Source organism: Coloeus monedula (genome assembly GCF_965178545.1).
Source record: "Coloeus monedula genome assembly, chromosome: 1".
NCBI lineage: Eukaryota > Metazoa > Chordata > Aves > Passeriformes > Corvidae > Coloeus > Coloeus monedula.
The window spans coordinates 143707725-143725481 of record NC_138781.1 but is presented as its reverse complement, the minus strand read 5'-3'; the positions used below and the strand labels follow the sequence as shown (position 1 = coordinate 143725481).

The 17757-nt window shown below is 43.9% G+C and overlaps 1 protein-coding gene across 3 annotated transcripts in view; it reads left to right on the top strand.

Moving 5' to 3' along the window:
• Positions 1-5569: 5569 nt before the first annotated feature.
• The window catches only part of CSMD3 (CUB and Sushi multiple domains 3), a gene marked incomplete at both ends in the record, with an annotated part of 604245 nt that continues 592057 nt past the window's right edge, over positions 5570-17757 (top strand). For all 3 annotated transcript variants that reach the window (XM_082293775.1, XM_082293774.1, XM_082293773.1), the window contains one exon: positions 5570-5747. In XM_082293775.1, the coding sequence (XP_082149901.1) occupies positions 5570-5747 (178 nt within the window). The remainder of the gene's footprint in view (positions 5748-17757) is intronic.

Below are 17757 nucleotides of genomic sequence, written 5' to 3'. Positions count from 1 at the left end.
CTATACGCCAACATCATCTTGACTGACCATGACTGATACAATACAGTAAATTTAGTCACTAAGATAAGCAAAATCTTGTAGCAGTAACCAAAACTAATTCCTTGGATTCCACTTGAAAACTAAGCGTTATATGGTACAACATCTAAACCAGGAAACGTTGCATAAAATAGAATTGCATTCTCTCTCGTCTCCAAACAGATTTCACACGTGGCCTGTAGCAGAATACAAGGAACATTTAACAGGGAGTTAACAAAATCACAGCTAATTGTGATACTGAAACATATGAACACCATCTCCCTGCGCACAGTGCGTCTGAAGGAAATATTCGTTAAGTCAGGACTGTAGTGGGTGCTCTTGTATATTGCTGCTATTCAGTTTTCTTGAACGGAGATATTTTGTGCTAGAGGCTGCTTAGAAACTTACTTGTGAAAGCTTAAATAGCCAAGAGGAGGACAGTATTATGGCACTTCCCCCTCCAGCTGTCTCCATCACTATATTTGCTTTAATGCATCTTTTCATTGTTTGGGTTGTATTATCCTTAATCTTCATTCTATGGCTGTATCCTGTACTGCGAATATGAAGCAGTAACAGCAGCAAATTAGTAACCCAATATTTGTGGAATGACCTCCACTCACTCTTTCCCATCGAAACTTTATTATCTGTTTCACGCAGTAAAACTACTCTAGTCTGAGTGAAGTGGGGGTGGCACAATGGTGTCCTCCTCTTTGTGACATCCCATGAAGGACTGCAACACATGTTCAAAAGCCTAAGTGAGGAAATGGAAGTTTACAGCATATTTGTAACACTCTCCTACTGTTTTCAAGAACGTGAGGTCTCATTGATAGACATGCAGTCTGGGTTCTGGGTCAGAGTTCAGACTAGCAATCATACTGGTGTTTATAACCAGATGGACTAAGTTATGGGAGTACAGAATATTCTGTGTTTGGTCAGGATTTTCAAAAGAATTATGTGATATGAGTGAATGAGTTTTGTATTCCAAGTCAAATACTCATTTTTAAATATCACTGCCTATATGCTTTACACATGCCTACACATGCTGTCTCTGCTTACAAGCATTGTGCACTGTATTATTCACAGCATTATTTGTCACAGAAGACCCCACCACATTTTTTAAAGCAAAGCAATCAGTCTATCCACAATTTGAGTGAAGTTACCTGGAAGCAAAATGTAGGAGCTATTTAACAAAATACGCTACCTTACACAAAAGTATATGACAGTGAATGAAGAATAACAAATGCAGCTGAAAATGTAGGAGGAATTCGTAATGTAATTATCAAACTTAAATTTGATCTGCCTTGGCAAAATGAACAGGGAACTGAGAACAGAGAAAATGTGAATACCAATAGTAACATGTTATTCCATAGAACTATTTTGGTGTATTTATTTCTTGGAGATTCAGAGGCAAGAGTGCTTGCTTACAGACAGTGTAACTAAGGCATCACAGCCTGTCAGGTCTGTGATACAACTTTTCCACTAGCAGTGCTGACATTCATGTGCCTGACAGGTCAGACAGCTGAGTATCTGCCCATTTCTGATTTCAGCACATTTTAAAATTCTTGGGAGTATTTAATCATAGTGATTGACTTAATGGTCCTTGCCAAGTCACTTTCATCCTTGACTGATACCCAAATGATCAATAAGCTTGACCATGCCAAAAGTGAGAAAGGAGAGAGGAGAAAGAGGAAAAAAAAGAGGGTGAGAAAGAAAAAGAACAAGGAAGAAAAAATAAAACACAAAGGGAGGAAGAAAAACAGAGTAAGAGAGCATAAGAAGGAAAGAGAGAAAGAAGGGAAGAAAGGGAGGAAAGAAATAAGAAATGGAGGGGAGAAAGGAAAGAAGGAGGGGAGAGAGAGAGAGGGAAGGAAGACAGGAAGGAAAACCAAGACAGAGGAGGAGGACATATTATGAACATGAAGCATACAGCATAATCTACAGCCTGAACCCAGAATCACACAAAAGGTTATGGGACACTAGTATTGAACAACAAATCAATCACAAGAAAAATACACCATCACAGTGTTGGGGTGTACTATAAAGAAATTCCAGTCCATCCCTAGCATTAATATTACCAAATGTGCCTACCATTTGCCTTAGTAGCTGAAATGCTATTTTTAAAATGCATTTAAATTACTTGGAAACCTAAGGGTCATTGAAAATTAGTAGGAATTTCACCACAAAAAAAATCCTTGGTCCCCTTTTTAACTGTAAGCATTTCTTTGTTCATGTTTAACATCTAACTGATGAGCCAAAATTTCATTTTCAGAAGTAATACAGATAACTTGTGGCATAAATCTTGCTGGATGTCAAACAGATGTGACTTCTAACAACATTAAAGTTAAGACCTCTAAATAAATTAGGTATTGAAGTACTGAGTAATGCAATGCATAAATTAGAAATAAGAAGTCTTCAATATCTATTTCTTTTACTCTACAACTGATAAAGTATTTACCCCCAAGGGATTTTGAATTTCAGAACTGGAAAATGTTCTTGGGGGAATAAAGGCAGAATTTTATTCCAAGGACACACACACCAAAATATTAATACCCAAGGTGTAGCCATATATTCTGTTCTGAAAGCACAGGTCTCCAGTTTTGAATTTCTCTTGAAAAATGGATTCCAGTTACATGCCTTCATACATGCCTAAATATAAATATATGTATACAGTAAAGAGAGAGATTCTGGAATTAATAAATACAGTAGACAGGTTTAGAATAGAGTGATTTTCACCTATCCCACTTTAGCTAAAACAAGGACCACTGAAATTTTGTCAGAACACTGATCCTAACATGGCACTGCCCTTAACACCAACACAAGGCTCACATCACTTGTGCAATCACATTCTTCTGCCATTGCAGAGGAAGCAAAGAGGCCTACCAAGTTCCAGTTACAGCAGTCACACTTCAAGATTTATGTGTCTGCAAGAGAAGGCTGTGGATGGTACACGAGGCTGTGAAATAGATACCTTTGCTTCTCCCCAGTAAAGAAACACATACGGATCTAATGGGGCTGGTTAGCGTCAGCACTTGTAGCTGAAGATATTCCTTCCTCATGCATTAGCACTACAGAGGTGAGTTCAGCCACCAGATGCAGAGCCACACTTTGAATTGCTGTTGGCCTCGCTGAAAGAGGGTATGGTTTTAAGTACAGTTGGAAGGAAGGCACATACTGCTCACCCTGACACCCACGTGGGAGCAGAATTACAGCCATGCAAACCTCCTTTTTTTACATTGTGCTTTGGGAGTGAAGGGTAAATCATTACCTTTCCAGATTTCTTCAATACCATTATCTATGGTACTGTGATACTCTTGCATATATCATGTATGTATAAAAACATGTGGTCATACAAATTCATATATGCATGTACACCTATACAGAAAGCCTCCGATCATGTTCAAAACTTCCTAATGAGGAAACATCTTCCCATAAATGTACTCTATGCACATAAGACACCCCCCACACACTGTTCAACACAGGGAAATGCAAACCCCTGTGTGGACACACCTGCAAAGATCCATGCTTTGTGACCGGCTGCCAAATTTCCCAGCTGACACACTCATGTCCATTGGCACTTCAGATTATGCATTTACACGGCTCATGCATTTACTCACGTGCACACACGCGCACCATATGTACATCCATGCAAAAACTTATGCACACAAACCCGTGTGAATGAACAGTTGTGTGAACAAACCCACGTGCATACACATGCAAGGCAAAAGCACATCAGATGCACGCATGCTGACATGTAAGAACACATTCACAAAAACACACGTGTACAAAATACATGTATACACAGATGCACGGGGAAGACTCTGGGCACACCCTCTCACACACAGAGATGCGTGCGCATATCCACAAAACACATGTGCGGACATACCCACACCGAATCACACAAGCACTTGCACACACATACACACGCACAATCACACACCACACGCGTGCACATGTGCACTCACATCCAACACGGCAGCACATGGAAGCACACACACACGTGCAAGCCCAAACACTCACGGGCACACGCGTACCCAAAAACACACTCCGCCCCTAAAAGAAACCTCCCACGCACGCACCGGCGGGCCCGACACACGCGCGCACCCATACGCACAGAAATGCACCCCTACTGCCCCCGCACACCTGGGTAGCACCTCCGCACCCACCCACGTGCCCATCTCCGCACGCCTCCGCACCGCAGGCGGTGCCTGCCCGCCCCCTCCACAGGCTTCCCGCAGCGGAGGAGACCGCGCCCCGCGTAGCTTGCGCGGTGGTTGGGCGGGCAGAGGAGGGCAGCCCCAAGCGCGGGTGCCGAGCCCCGCAAGCCGGGGCGGTGCCGGTCCCCCCGCCCCCGCCGCCGGGCTCCCCCCGTCCCCCCAGCCAGGCTCCCCCCGCCGCCGGGCTCCCCCCGCCCCCCTCAGCCGGGCTCCCCCCTCAGCCGGGCTCCCCCCGCCCCCCCAGCCGGGCTCCCCCCGTCCCCCTCAGCCGGGCTCCCCCCTCAGCCGGGCTCCCCCCGCCCCCCCAGCCGGGCTCCCCCCGTCCCCCTCAGCCGGGCTCCCCCCCAGCCGGGCTCCCCCCGTCCCCCCCAGCCGGGCTCCCTCCGTCCCCTCAGCCGGGCTCCCCCCGCGCAGCGCCCCCGCCCCCGCGCAGCGGCGCGGCCCCGGAGGCGCGGCGGCGCGGCCGGTAGGTGGCGCCAGCGCTCTTCCTGGCGGAGCCGCGGCCGCGCCGCCCCCGCTCCTGCCCGGCCCGGCCCGGCCCGGCCCGGCCCGGCCCGCTGGGAGCCACCGCCCGCGGCACCGCCGGGCCCGGCCCCCGCCCGCGGCGGCAAGGAGCGCCCTCAGCTGCGCGCACGGGGAGCAGGGCTGTGCCCGCAGCTGCCCCGCGGCGCCCGGCCTGTAATTAATGTCCCCGTGCAGAGCGATCAGCCTGCGCATCCCTGGGGGCCGCACACGCTGCCGCGCGGTCTGTGCCCGAAAGCGCGGGCGAGCCGGTGTGTGCGAGCCGGTGTGGCCATGGCAGCCCCGAGCACCGCACGTGCGTGGTTAATAACGAGGCTGTGACTGCTACCGCGAGCAGCGGCGGGATGGGCGAGCCCCGCCGCGCCGGCCGCCCCAGGCTCCTCCGGGCGGCGGGGGGACCCCGCCACTCCGTTATCTCCCGAGCCGTTCTCCCAGGCAGAACTGATCCTCCTGAGGGAATAAGGGGGTGGGGGGAGAGTCTCAATTGCAAATACTGTTTGGAGTTTATTGGAGAGAGAGTCTGAGCGTTGAGGTGCTCTCCCGTGGCTCCCGGTGGATGCTGTGAGGAGCCAGGATTGTGGTGGGTTTCGGCTGTGCAGGGAGTTGGGGTAGCGGGGGGGGGGGTGGGGGGAGGAAAAGACACGATCGAGAGTAGCTGAGACTTTGTGCCCCCGTTGGAGAGATGGTTGAGTCCTCGTCAAGGTTGCTGTGGTATCCCAGAAACACCATTCACTCCGAGCTGTGACCGCGCACCATCAACAGCAACAACTCCGCTGCGCCTGGCCGAGGAACAGGAATTAGGAGCTCTCAAGAATAATATGAAAGGGATCTGCAGAGGGGAAATCCGTGCAAAGGAATCGAAATTAGCAGACTTTTGGGAAAGGGGATGTACTAAATGTGGCCGGCTGGACTTCATCCTGGTGAAGAAAATGGAGATTAAAAGTGGATTTACATTTTGGAACCTCGTCTTTTTATTGATGGTTTCGTGTGTGAAAGGTAGGGTAGTATTTGAGTGGTATATTTTTAGGGGTCCATTTGCTTTCGGTCAGGGCGTTGCAAGCTCTCGCATTATACCAAGGTGTATTTCAAAATATATTCATCTCTTATTTTATATTTTTGCCCTGGGTACTTTGCAATGGAAATATATAAATGACTGCTAAAGCGGGGAGGAAAGAAGGAGTTGATTCAGAGCTCTCTTCGGAGATAGGAAATGTATTTGCTTGCCAGGGCTGGCGTTCAATGCAGTGAGTGAGCTGGGGCTCAATAAATATTCTTGCAGTATCCTCAAACGGAGACGTGAGTTGGTTGATATAGCCTCTAACTAGTGTATGTTCAAACAAATCCCACTGCTTCACTTTTTTAAGGTGACGATGATGGTAGTGCGGGTTGTGTGGGGGGATTACCTACAGTTCTGGTTTATCGGTCGAGCAGTGGGCTTTTTGCGGGAATGCCTGTATCGATGCACTTATTAGTTTAACCCGTTGCGTGGAGAAAGTTACGGCGAAGCCCAGCGTATGCGTAGCCGTCTCACAGCCCGAAATGCGCTTCACGCTCAGCTGTCTGTATGCATGCAGGGCTCCCAGGCTCTCGGAAAGGTGCGTTGGTAATTCAGCCTTGAAGGCATGGTCTGTCGCTGGGTGCAAAGACTGACACCTTTTCTCTTCCCTCCCTTGGTCCCTTTTCTCTGATGTATGTGAGGGGATTTGGGTGGTGGTTTTTGTCTCTATTTTTTTTTTCATTTTTTCGGGGCAGGGGCTATTTTTCTTTCTTCTTGCTTCTGTGTTCATGAAAGGAGAGCAAAAAGGAAATGTCTAGTTAGCGGCATAAATATCTCCACCAAGTCTGTGCTTGCAGACAGTTAAGGGAAATGCTACACATAGAGAAAAAAAGAAATATGTGGCTTGAATAATGTGCACCTGCAGAATTACCCAGGCATCGCTAAACAGTGAAGTGCCGATCCCATCACGCGTGCCTTCAGTAAAAGGATCTATTCTGCAACTCCCCACAGTCGGCTGCCTACCCGAAATAATCTCCCCTTGTTTGTGGCCAGTGATTAATATCCGATTAATCACACTTTTATCCCCCTCCTCATCCTCATCCCTCCTCCCCGCCACACTCATACACTCCCAGAATATTTAGTAGACATTATCGATCCTCTCCGAGTTTTTAGACTTGGTTATCGCCTACAGAGGTTGCCTGCACGGGTGGGAAGGAGGTGTCTTGTGGGGGTGGCATTCAAAGGCGTGCCTTCCTGAGCTGGCTCTGGCTTGGATGAAACAGTTTATTGTAGAGCTTTGCAGCTGCTTTCCCCCCCATTTGCATCGCGTAGAAAAGGCAATTCGCATTTCACGGGGAGGGTGTGGAGGGCTTTTACCTCATCCCGCGTTATCCTGACGCGGGGTATCCAAGGGGAAGGGGGTTGCCTGCGACGTTTATGCACATTTTAATTACATGCATCTTCTCTCTGTTTGCATCTATTGGAGGGAGCCGCTCCCGGCGCTCTGCCCCGGTCTGGAGACGGTTTGCAATCGGCACCGACCCGGGTCTTTTGGGGCATTTCTTTCCCACGGTTCAGCCTTCTGCCATTAGCGCGTTCTCGGTGCGGGGTGCCAGCCCCGGGCTGGATGCCGGCCAGGCGCGCCCTGCGCTGCGCGGGGCCCCGCGGGCGCGGTGCGGGGGCGAGCGGGGGCTCCGGCGCGGCTCCGAGGCAGCTGCGTTGTGAGCGCGAGTCGCGGGGCGGCAGCATCCGACCGAGGGACGCGCTGGCGCGGCCGCGCAGCGGAGCGGCTTCCCCGGCACCTGTTGACAGCCGCCGCTTGCCCTCGGGGGTGGGGTAAGGAAAGAATGCTGGGCACTAAGGGCAAAAGCCGGGATGAAACATCAGAAACAGCCCAAGAAACAGGGAAAAAATGGGCTTTGCGAAACTGGACGTTTCTCCTTCTTCCCGTTGTCAGGGCCTAAGCTTCCCCGGTGCCGATCCTGGCACCTTCCATAGACTTCCTTTGGACTGGGGCGGTTCTTCCAGAAGCTGCCGACCCAGGAGGTGAGATTTTACATTCTGGATGCGGGTTCCTTTAGGCAGCCAAGCTTCACAGAGCTGGCTTACACTCACTGCAGCACTGCATCTATTCTGGGCGTTTATATTTAGTTCTCTCTCCACTCCCGTGAATGAAAGCATTTTACTTCGATTTACATTCCCATTGTGTCAACACAGCTCCTGCCCGCAGAAAGCAGAGGCAAACGATGAATGAGTACCTTCCCACGTAAAACATTCCAGATGCTGGGACCAAGATGACTCTCCAGATCCTACATCTGCTCTACCATTGTCTGGCAAGGCCTTTTTACCACACCCCATCTCTGCAAGCTCTAGCCTATATCCTCCCTTGATTAAGCACTTCTACTGAACAGTCCAGCACCACATCATAACACCCAAACTGTTGCTGTCATTTCTGTCATCCAGACCACTTCCACAGCTTTACTTGATATCTACCTCTCAGGCTCTACCTATTTTTGTCATTGTCCTGTTATCATTTCCCTGATCTTGTTCCACAGCTCTCCCAACATTACAGGTGCCAAACTATCCCAGGATGCTTAAGAAACCATGTTCATATCTGAATAATTAAACATTCCTTGCATGTATTAATATAGGCCAAAAAAAATCATAATTTGCATTTGTCTATAAATTCATGCCTCTTTGGAACCTTCAACAATACTTGAAAGGGGTTAGAAAAGGGAGAAGAAAGCAGGAGAAGATGGAAGAAAGGAAATAGTCAGAACTGCTGAGGAAGGGGTGATAGGAAGAAATAAGTAAAGAGGAATTGTTCATTTTTCAATGAAAATGTTGCTTACACAACATCCCATTATGCCATGGAACAATCTCCAACAAAATCTTCCTTCAATAGGCATGGAGTAAAAAAGCAAAGAAATGGCACCACTGAAAACTGTGAGAAACCATGAAAGACATTAAAACAAGCAAACACATCCACGATCCAGCCTTTAGAAAAGGCCAAGCAGAGTGACTCCTGGTCAGCTACAGGGGGTGATGAGTCCTGTGCTCGTCCCTTTAGGTGAACGAGACGCCCAGGAAAGCTCCCTCCTCTTCTCCCCCACCCCACACCATGGGAGAAATGAGAAGCAGCATTGAGGCACAGGAGATACAAACCAAGTTTGGAGGAGTAGGGAGTGCAAAACTCCACTGGCCAACTCCCTTACAGAAAGGGCAGAAGAAGGCATAAGAGAGGGGAAAAAAATTAGGCAGCATCAGTGAGCTTTGCCTCCACAAAAACCAACCAACCAACCAAACCAAAAAAAAAAAACCAAAACAAAAACCAAAACAAACAAAAAAAAAACCCCAAAAAAACAAAAAAACAAACCAAAACAAACAAAAAAAAAATCCCCAAACCAAACCAAAACCCAAACAAACAAAAAAAATTGCGATCTGTTAGTGGAGGCAAATCAGAGGAAATCAAGCAAAATGACCAGATTCCACAAGACTCCTCCATGTCTTCTCTTTGGCTGTCGCTCCCAAGAGAGAGAGCACCAAGGTCGACTTTTGTCTGCCTGACTAAAATGAAGCTTTGCCGCTGCTGTTGTTCCTCTGTTCCCCTCTTGCAATTGTGACAAGCGGAACAAGGGCAGCTTTCAAAATGAAAGGGACATGAAGCACTGAGATTTTAAACGGCTCATTGACAGAAGAAGTGATGAGAAAGTGAAAAGCATTCCCATTTCCAGTGATGTGTACCTGGCATGAGGGAGTATTTAGCAGGGACAAAGCATGCCCTGCTTCTTTTAGCCACCTCTGCAATCTCCCTTCTCCCCCATTCCAACCTCAATCCCGCTCCTTTAATGCTCTGTCAGCCCCTCCCCACCGCTTCCTTCCCAGTCACTTGATTTACGGTGTTGCCGAAGATGGGTATGGGATTACTGGCGGATGGCTTTCCTCAGTGGGGCACAGGTGAGCGCAGCGAGGTGCTGGCTCTGTCCCCGAAGCGGCAATGGTGGGGAGAGTAACAGCAGGTTCAGGTTTCCTCATTTCCAGATGGTCGATGCCGGTGCTGCCTGTGTGCGTGTGTGTTTGTGTGTTGGGTAAATTCGTGTGTTTGTGTGTATGTACTCATGCAGGGGGGCAGGGACACACTGACTGGAGCAGGGACAGCGTCGTCCTTCTTCCAACTCCTCCGCACACGCTCACCTCCTCTAGGGTACCTCTTTGCCACAAGCCCCCGCAGGTGACACAGGGCTGGCTGTGCTCAGCGGGCTGGGCACCGCGATTCACCGTTTTTTCAGGCTAAGCAGTTCTTCAGGGTTTCAGGCAAAGTTACCCTCTCTCACCCGCGCCTTTCTCAGGGCTAGAAGGAGGCACCGCTGTGCTCCCGCTTAGCGCTCGGTTCCTCCGCCTCCTCTCCTGCAGGGCAGCAGTGAAGAAGCACACGACCCCTCCCAGCAGCACCAGCAGGGACCGTTTCTCCCTTCCCTGCCGGTGCCACTCGGGACTCGCAAAGAGCACAGGAGAGCCCCACCTTCGCTTTCCGCTTTTAATTGTTGAGAGGCAGCCGTCTCAAGGCGGAGCTGGCTCGGAGCGGCGACTGCCCGCCGGCAGCCTCCATTCGCGCCCGGCAGCGGCATCGCGCCGGCCCCGCAGCCGTCTGAGGTGACCGCACCTCCGGGCGGGCAGTCCTTCTGACACAGTCTTCTATCCTTTGGCTTTGCTTACTTTATCTCGGTGAATCCTGCACGTCTCTGGTTGACAAGTCTAAGGCAGCACTAGGGTGGTCGGTTGATTGGTTTGATTGGCTGCCACACAGAAATAGCCCCTCACTCCCTAAGTGCAACCAGCCCTTTCCTCTACGAGAGACTAGGCACTCCAGGCAGCCATACAGGATGGAGAGGGACAGGGTGTAGCTTCAACTCCATTATCAACATCTCAATTTGCAATCACCAGGCCATGAAACCTAAAGAATTTGTGGAAGTGTTTTAGAATCCCTCATTTTCCAAGACTTCTGTGCAGACACATAGCAGAAACTTGTAATCTACCCGCGGTTGTTTCCTTGTTTGTTTGTATGGAGGGGGTGTTTTTGAGCAATAAGTCTAGCAGGATCAATTGCCCAACTAGCTTAGTGCCCTTTATCTCACACTGTGACAATTAGCAGTGGTCTAGTGAAGGATTGGAGAAAACAGCAAGTGGAGTGACTAGCACATCCTGGATTTCAGCAGCCAGCAGTTTTGGGTCTCCTAAGATACAGGCTGCTGTTGAACCATCACATTTGAAAAGGCATGGACTGGCCTCTGTTCCACTCATTTGTCTGTTCTCTCTCATTCTGCTGGCCCTTTTCCCTTGCCTTGCCTTGCCTTCCTTCACTGTTCCATACCATGGCATTCATATGTATCCTCCATTCTTTACGCTCTTCATCTGGCTGAAAGCACTGGTTTTTATGAACACTTGTAATAAAATTGTTGTTGATGTGCTATGAAAGTCAACCCACAAAACTTGAGATTTTAAACCACTGAATGCACATGTATCTAGTAACAAGAAAGAAAAGCACATTCTTGATCAGATAAATTTGAAAAAGTTTTGAAATATCCTGTGGGGATGGCTCAATTTTCCTGATTGTAACAGCTTTTCAGAGAAAATGTTACGAAGAATAAGATAGCCTTGTGTCCCTCCTTTTTAAACCAATTAGTGTCTTAGACACTGTCTGATTTTCAGAGGCATTGAATATTTATAATTTCAGGTGGCTCTAGTAGGAGTCTGGGCAACATCTTAGCACCTCTGAAGCAAGGCCGAGTGAGTCCATCATTATGATACCGAGACAGAGAGAGTATAAGTAAAAGGAAAGCTTCTATAAAATAAATTTTAAAAAAATATAAAATGTTAATTTCTACAGAATCTGATAAATCAGAGTGGTAGGAATAACAAAGGCTTTTTGATCTGCTGTAAAATTAGTTTGTTTTTTTTTTTCCTTTTCCACTAATAGGAAACTTCAAATCTAATTCCATGGGGTTGTGACAGCTTCAACTTCTTGCTGATGCATATCATTCAGCTTGTATTTCTGACCATAATGGTTAAGGTTGAAAGGATAGAACAAAGTCTTTGTGGGAAATTAGCTTACCAGTTTCTACAAAGCAATTTCCAGGAAAGAGCAGTCAGAGAACAGACAACTTGGTCTAAGTTTTGTTTTTTCCTTAGATCCTGATAATTTTAAGACAGTTCTTACTCTGTGAGATATTTGAAGAAGCAATATTTACATCACAAACCAGAGAGGCATCTGATAAAAGTAATTATTGCAAGGCTATAAACCTTACCTCATAATACATAGTATATGTAATTTCCATGCTAGGGTTTTTTGCAGAACTCTTACAAGTTTTAGACATGTGCCTTTCAAACAACTTTACAGAAGAATGTTTCCTTGTCAATGAAATGGTACAATTTCTCTAAAAAAAAAAAAAAAAAGAGACAATATTTGCCTTTATCTAAAATTCAAGGGGCAATATTTGGCAATTATCTTGGACCTAAATAGAACAGGGTGTGATACGTAATGTACCAGTTTTCACCCTCCTTTTTATAAAAAAAAACCCCTAGTTGTATTAGAAAATGTTGAAGATCTCCTTCCCAGTATCCAGCTTTTCTTCTGGGAAGTAGAATGGTGAAGGATATTGGATTATAAGGAAGATTATTTAAAATACACATATACACACTGACACACCATTTACCTTTGTACTTGTTTACATTCAGTTGTTTACCTTTCCTGGGCAGATTGACATTCATTGTTGCATTGCTTTGTTCTCACAGAACGTGTAAGATTTACTACGGCTTCATAATTTCAGCATTACAGATGCTGAGTACTGCTGTAAATGTCAAAGAAGGAAATGGTGGGAATTCATCATGTCCTTCCCAGGGTCTGAAATCTTAGTTGGATAAGTTTATAGATATAGGAACAGTGTTACTCATAACGAGTGAGCCCTGGGGTACTGGAAAATGGCAAACAAGGGATTCCAGCAGGGCTGGTCGTCTCGTAGAGCTGTGTTGTCGAACAACAAGATGGGATGCAGCCAGCATTGACAGAGAGATGGACTGCCCATTTTCCCTTAGATTCTAAGAAATGCATCATAGTGTCATGTGTCATATTTGCATTGTATCATAGAAATAGTGAAAATAACTGTAAGTAACTTAACCACAGAAGCATTCCTGGGGTGATGAATTCTCGCCCTACAAGGCCTGTAAATAACACAGACTGTCTTTGTAATAGAACTGAAAGAGTCCGGCGGCTATAGGCAGAAATGACTGATAATATATAATATGCATGTGTAGAAATCATATCCACATATTTGGTTTTGTATGAAGAAATTCAACAGACTGCATTGCTAGCTTACAAAGGAACAGGTAACAACTTGAAACTTATGTACTTCCTAAGTTATCTATTATCTCTTAATTTATTGTGTATTCCCAATCTGAGAAGGAAGTTCTACTATAATGCATAATTGATTTCACTAACAAAAGAAGAGTGATAGTAGTGATAGCTAGGAGTACATGTTAGGAGGAAAGCTTGATGAGAAGAAAAAACACTAGTTACTAAAATCAGTAATTAAAAACTGATCCTAGCATATTACGAATTGACTGACATATTTATTCCTACTGATTTAGTGATTTTTTTACCAAATATAGTTTCTATAAACTGTTTTTAGTATATTGAAAACCTCTAATCACCTTTAAGTATAGAAAAAATTGAACATTTCTGTGCTATTTTCTGGTTTATTTTAATACTAGTATTATCATTTGAAGAAGCTGACCTATCAGAAGTGTCTGTATTCAGTGGCAGTTAAAATGAACCCTCTGCCATCATTATCTCCTCATAGAGCTGGTTTCAAACCCAGCAAGCAGATACCTGCAAGTGTAGTTTGGAGTTCTTAGTGAAAATGAACCACATAAATGCAAAGTATAGATATTCTCATTGAACATAGCACTGAGATGGAACTACTTGAATTACAAAACCTTTCCTCCACTATTTGATCTGACCCAGAACGAAAACTTCACAGTCTACTATAGTTAGCTTTCTTGATTGCTGTGCAGTTTTATTTGGGAACTGAAGCTTAGTCTAATTAAAAGTATTCTTTTAAAAGCCTACAATAACAGTTGCATTTTTGCTTCTGTGTATCAGCTTTGATCCAAAGGTAAATAGAAGTTATAAAACAGGATATGAAAAGAGCCTCTAAACTGCCTTTTGTTTGAGCCCACTGAAGGCAAAAGGAGAGTCCAGAACAAAATCTGTGAGTAGATTTGCCTGTTTCTTTTCATGCTGAATTTTGAATTACAATTTTCTGTACGTATATTTCATTTGACTGATAAATATTAATTATAATAAAAGCCATGTATTTCACAGTATATGCTAGATATTTTCATTAGAAGTGGTCTTTGGAAAACTCTTATTGCATTATAAACCTAAAGATTACAAAAGTAAATTGTTTATGATTAAGGGAAAATAAATTATATATTTGGATATGGTCAGAAAATGCTCTTTCATTTAATTGATGGTCACATCAGCAGTTCTCAGGATGAGTCCACTGGATTCAGTGTAATGACAGTATGCTAATACAATGTCAGGTGTAGTCCTTAAACCCCAGAATAGTCCTGTTTTTGTCAGGACATATGCTGAATTACAGCAACTTTTTTAGCCTGGTTTCAAAATTTCATATTAATTTTTTGTTTTCCAGTAAAATATTTTGGAATTTGCACAATGCTGCTAATGGCTGCAGAGGAACTAGGAGGACTTAAGAAAATAGATTGCAGTTTAGAATGATTCAAATTTAATCATAAATGCAAGTTGGTTTTACTTGTATCAGATTATCATATATTTCAGTATGTAGCTACATTTGAAAATGCTGATTTAGTTAGTAAAACCAAAGCACAAAAAGTGGGAAGTTTCCATGTTAGTTTTATTGCATTTATTTTCTAACACCTTCTTTGGTTTTGCCAACTATCTTTAAACTAAGATGCCTTAGTTTAAAGACATCTAATATTCTGAGTCAAAATCACAAGAACTAAAATATAGTGGAAAACAAAGGTCCAAATCCTGACTTTTGGAAAGCCTACCTGGTTAAACAAAGATTGGGGGAAGAAAAGAATAGGTCTTTGGCCTCCTCACATAATCATGTCCATTGGCTTTGTGGTAATAGATGCTTTTTCTTGCATGTCCAGATCCATGCTGGAACAAAGACACACCAGCACATCTGGTAGCAGGCAACTGTAACTGTGTCCTCTGTCAAGAAGAACTATGCCTGGTTCATGACTATGCTCATCTTCTGTGATTTCCCTTGAATATGTCTGTGCTGACACTTCAGTTATACCACTCCTACTGACTTGAGTAATGCTTGTTGCATAGAATGGCAGAACTGGTTGGGTCGGCAAAGACCTCAAAGACCATCAAGTCCAACTGTTAACCCAGAACTGCTGGGTGATGAGTGCCATGCATGACATGGCAGTTTTAATGACCACAAGAGAAGAAATAAGTATTCTTAATAATTCATAATAAAAGAGCAATCTTTGCATCAATATAGTGCTCACAAAAGTTCTCACCTGATTAGAGAATTTGTATCAGTATAATATATTGAAGTATATTGGCATTTGCATTGTCAGCAGTGGAAAGCTGCACCAATCAACCCTATAAGACACAGTCTTTTTGAAAACATACTGAAAAATTTATGATTCAAAAGCGAAAATTTATCTGCTATAGAAACAGAATCAATGTTTAATATAGAACACATTCAATGTCATTGCTGACTCTTGCATACCTACCTCCATAGCTTTCCTAAGGATATGCTTCAAAATTCCTAAATCTTTCTAGTACTACAATTGCAGGCCATTGAAATTTGTATGAGTTTCTACACTATTTTCAGCTGCTTTTAAATTAAGATACCCATAAAAACCCCCACCAATCTCCTAAGCTCTATCTATATATTTTTACTACACTCAAATCTAACTCATCAACTAGCTCCTGTAATTTTTCCGAATTTATTCAGCCTCCTCTGCATTTCTGGGCTCCCTTCCCAAATTCTCTTCCCACTCCACAAGTACCACTGGAGAAGTCCCAAAAACATAAAGCCTGCAGTAAAATATAGAAAGTTCTCTTCAGTTTCCATGTCATTTGTAAAGTCCTTTTTTGGCCCAAAGTAATAATCATGTAAGGTTAATATGCTAGGAAATGAAATATCCTCCCAGCTTTACAGTCATAGATTAGACTTACTAACTTTTTCAGGAAGTTCTTTGGATTTTATATCATCTGCAAGAAAGCAAGATTGGAAGAGTGGTTTTTCAGTTATATTTCTTTTCATTCTTCAGTATATTGTGCCTGTCTACCTGATTATTTTTTGGTAACCAAAATAACACCCATTCACCCCAAACAAGAAAACTTCAGAACACCTTTTTGAAAAAAGTTCAAAACATAATAGCAACTTATTCTTACACTTATTTGTGTACAAATAAACAGTATAGAATCAGATAGTTAAAATTTGAATACTTTATGTATTTTGGAAATTCAAGATACATCTTCTTGATTTTTCAAGCTCTAATGTATACAGTTAAATTGTTCATGTGCCATGGTAAGAGAAATATTAAAGATCTAATATTACTCCTGTATCCTTTACTAATATCATTGTTCTGGGATGACCACAAATGACTTGTTGGGACTCTGGATTCTACATAATATTGTAGATTAATAAAATAATTAAATAGAAAATGAAAAAAAGCACGTACGATAAAACAGGGCTAGGTTTGTAGGGATACTGTTACGCGCTTTTTCCCATTGACTCTGTGTATTCCAATGAAGTCAGGAGAGTTTGCTGTGTATCTGACTTGTGAAAGGTACTGTTCCAAATTGCTCCCTTTGGGGCCTCCTGTGTTTGTCACCTCTTTGAAATCCATTGACAGCTGAGTTAACACAAATGTCTAATCTGAGAGTCAGAGTGTGCCACAGATACCAACTAAGGAGAGAATCTGCTCATCAGAACCACCGTAATTATTTAGAAAACATGAATTACCTCCTAGAATTTATGATAAATCTGAGGTAACTGTACTGAAAATGGATAGTTTATTTTAGAATATTGTATCCAATACAGTGAGCATTGAATCATCACTTCTGAAAACATAACTGCACTCTAATGTTGAGGTGCTTTCTGAAGAATGTTTTCTTCATTTTTACAAGTTTTAATATTTTGCATTATTAAGCCAGCAGACAGTGTCCTGTAGGTAAACATCCTCTGGCCAAACTGATATGGATATATTTATTCGATCAACTTCTTGTCCTCGTCTGCTTCCTCCATGCTTCATGTGCATAAAATTTATTTGCACTATCTCTTTTGTACCATACTTTTTTTGTGCCTTTAATTCACAGGTTGCTCTGGGCAACGTTCCTATTCTTTGTCTGGCACACTTGGATGATTGTGCACTTTTTAGAAGTTGCATCCTTGATTTTTCCTCTTTTCCCATCTCTTATCAGTATTATAAATATACCCATTATTTACTTGAATTTCCCTATATTGCAATCTTAGTGTCTTTTTTTTTTTTCTACCTGACAATACTATTTTTCTATTTAATTTCTCTTGATGGCTCAATTAATGTTCCTAACAGTGTTTCTATTTCACACTGCTTGGTGGCTCTAAGTTTTCCCATTCAAAGCCTCTGACTTAGCAAGTGAGAAGTGTGCTTTTGAAAAAGAGTGATCATCCATTCAATTATAACCTTATTGAAATATTTACCAGTAGATTATTTCAGAGCTTGTCCCCACTGAACTGAAGAGAAGCTTTGTTATCAACTTTTAGCAGAACAGAGCAGATTGATACTAAAAAGCAAAATATCATTTCAATACAGAGGAGTTATTTAGGATGTGACAGCTCTACAAAAATGTTTATACCATGCATGGGACTGAACTGATGAAACTGAAAAGCTATAACAGGTGAACTCCACCAGATTGTTTTTGCCAGTACCTTAAAATGGTAGTAGAGATAAGTGGCTAAG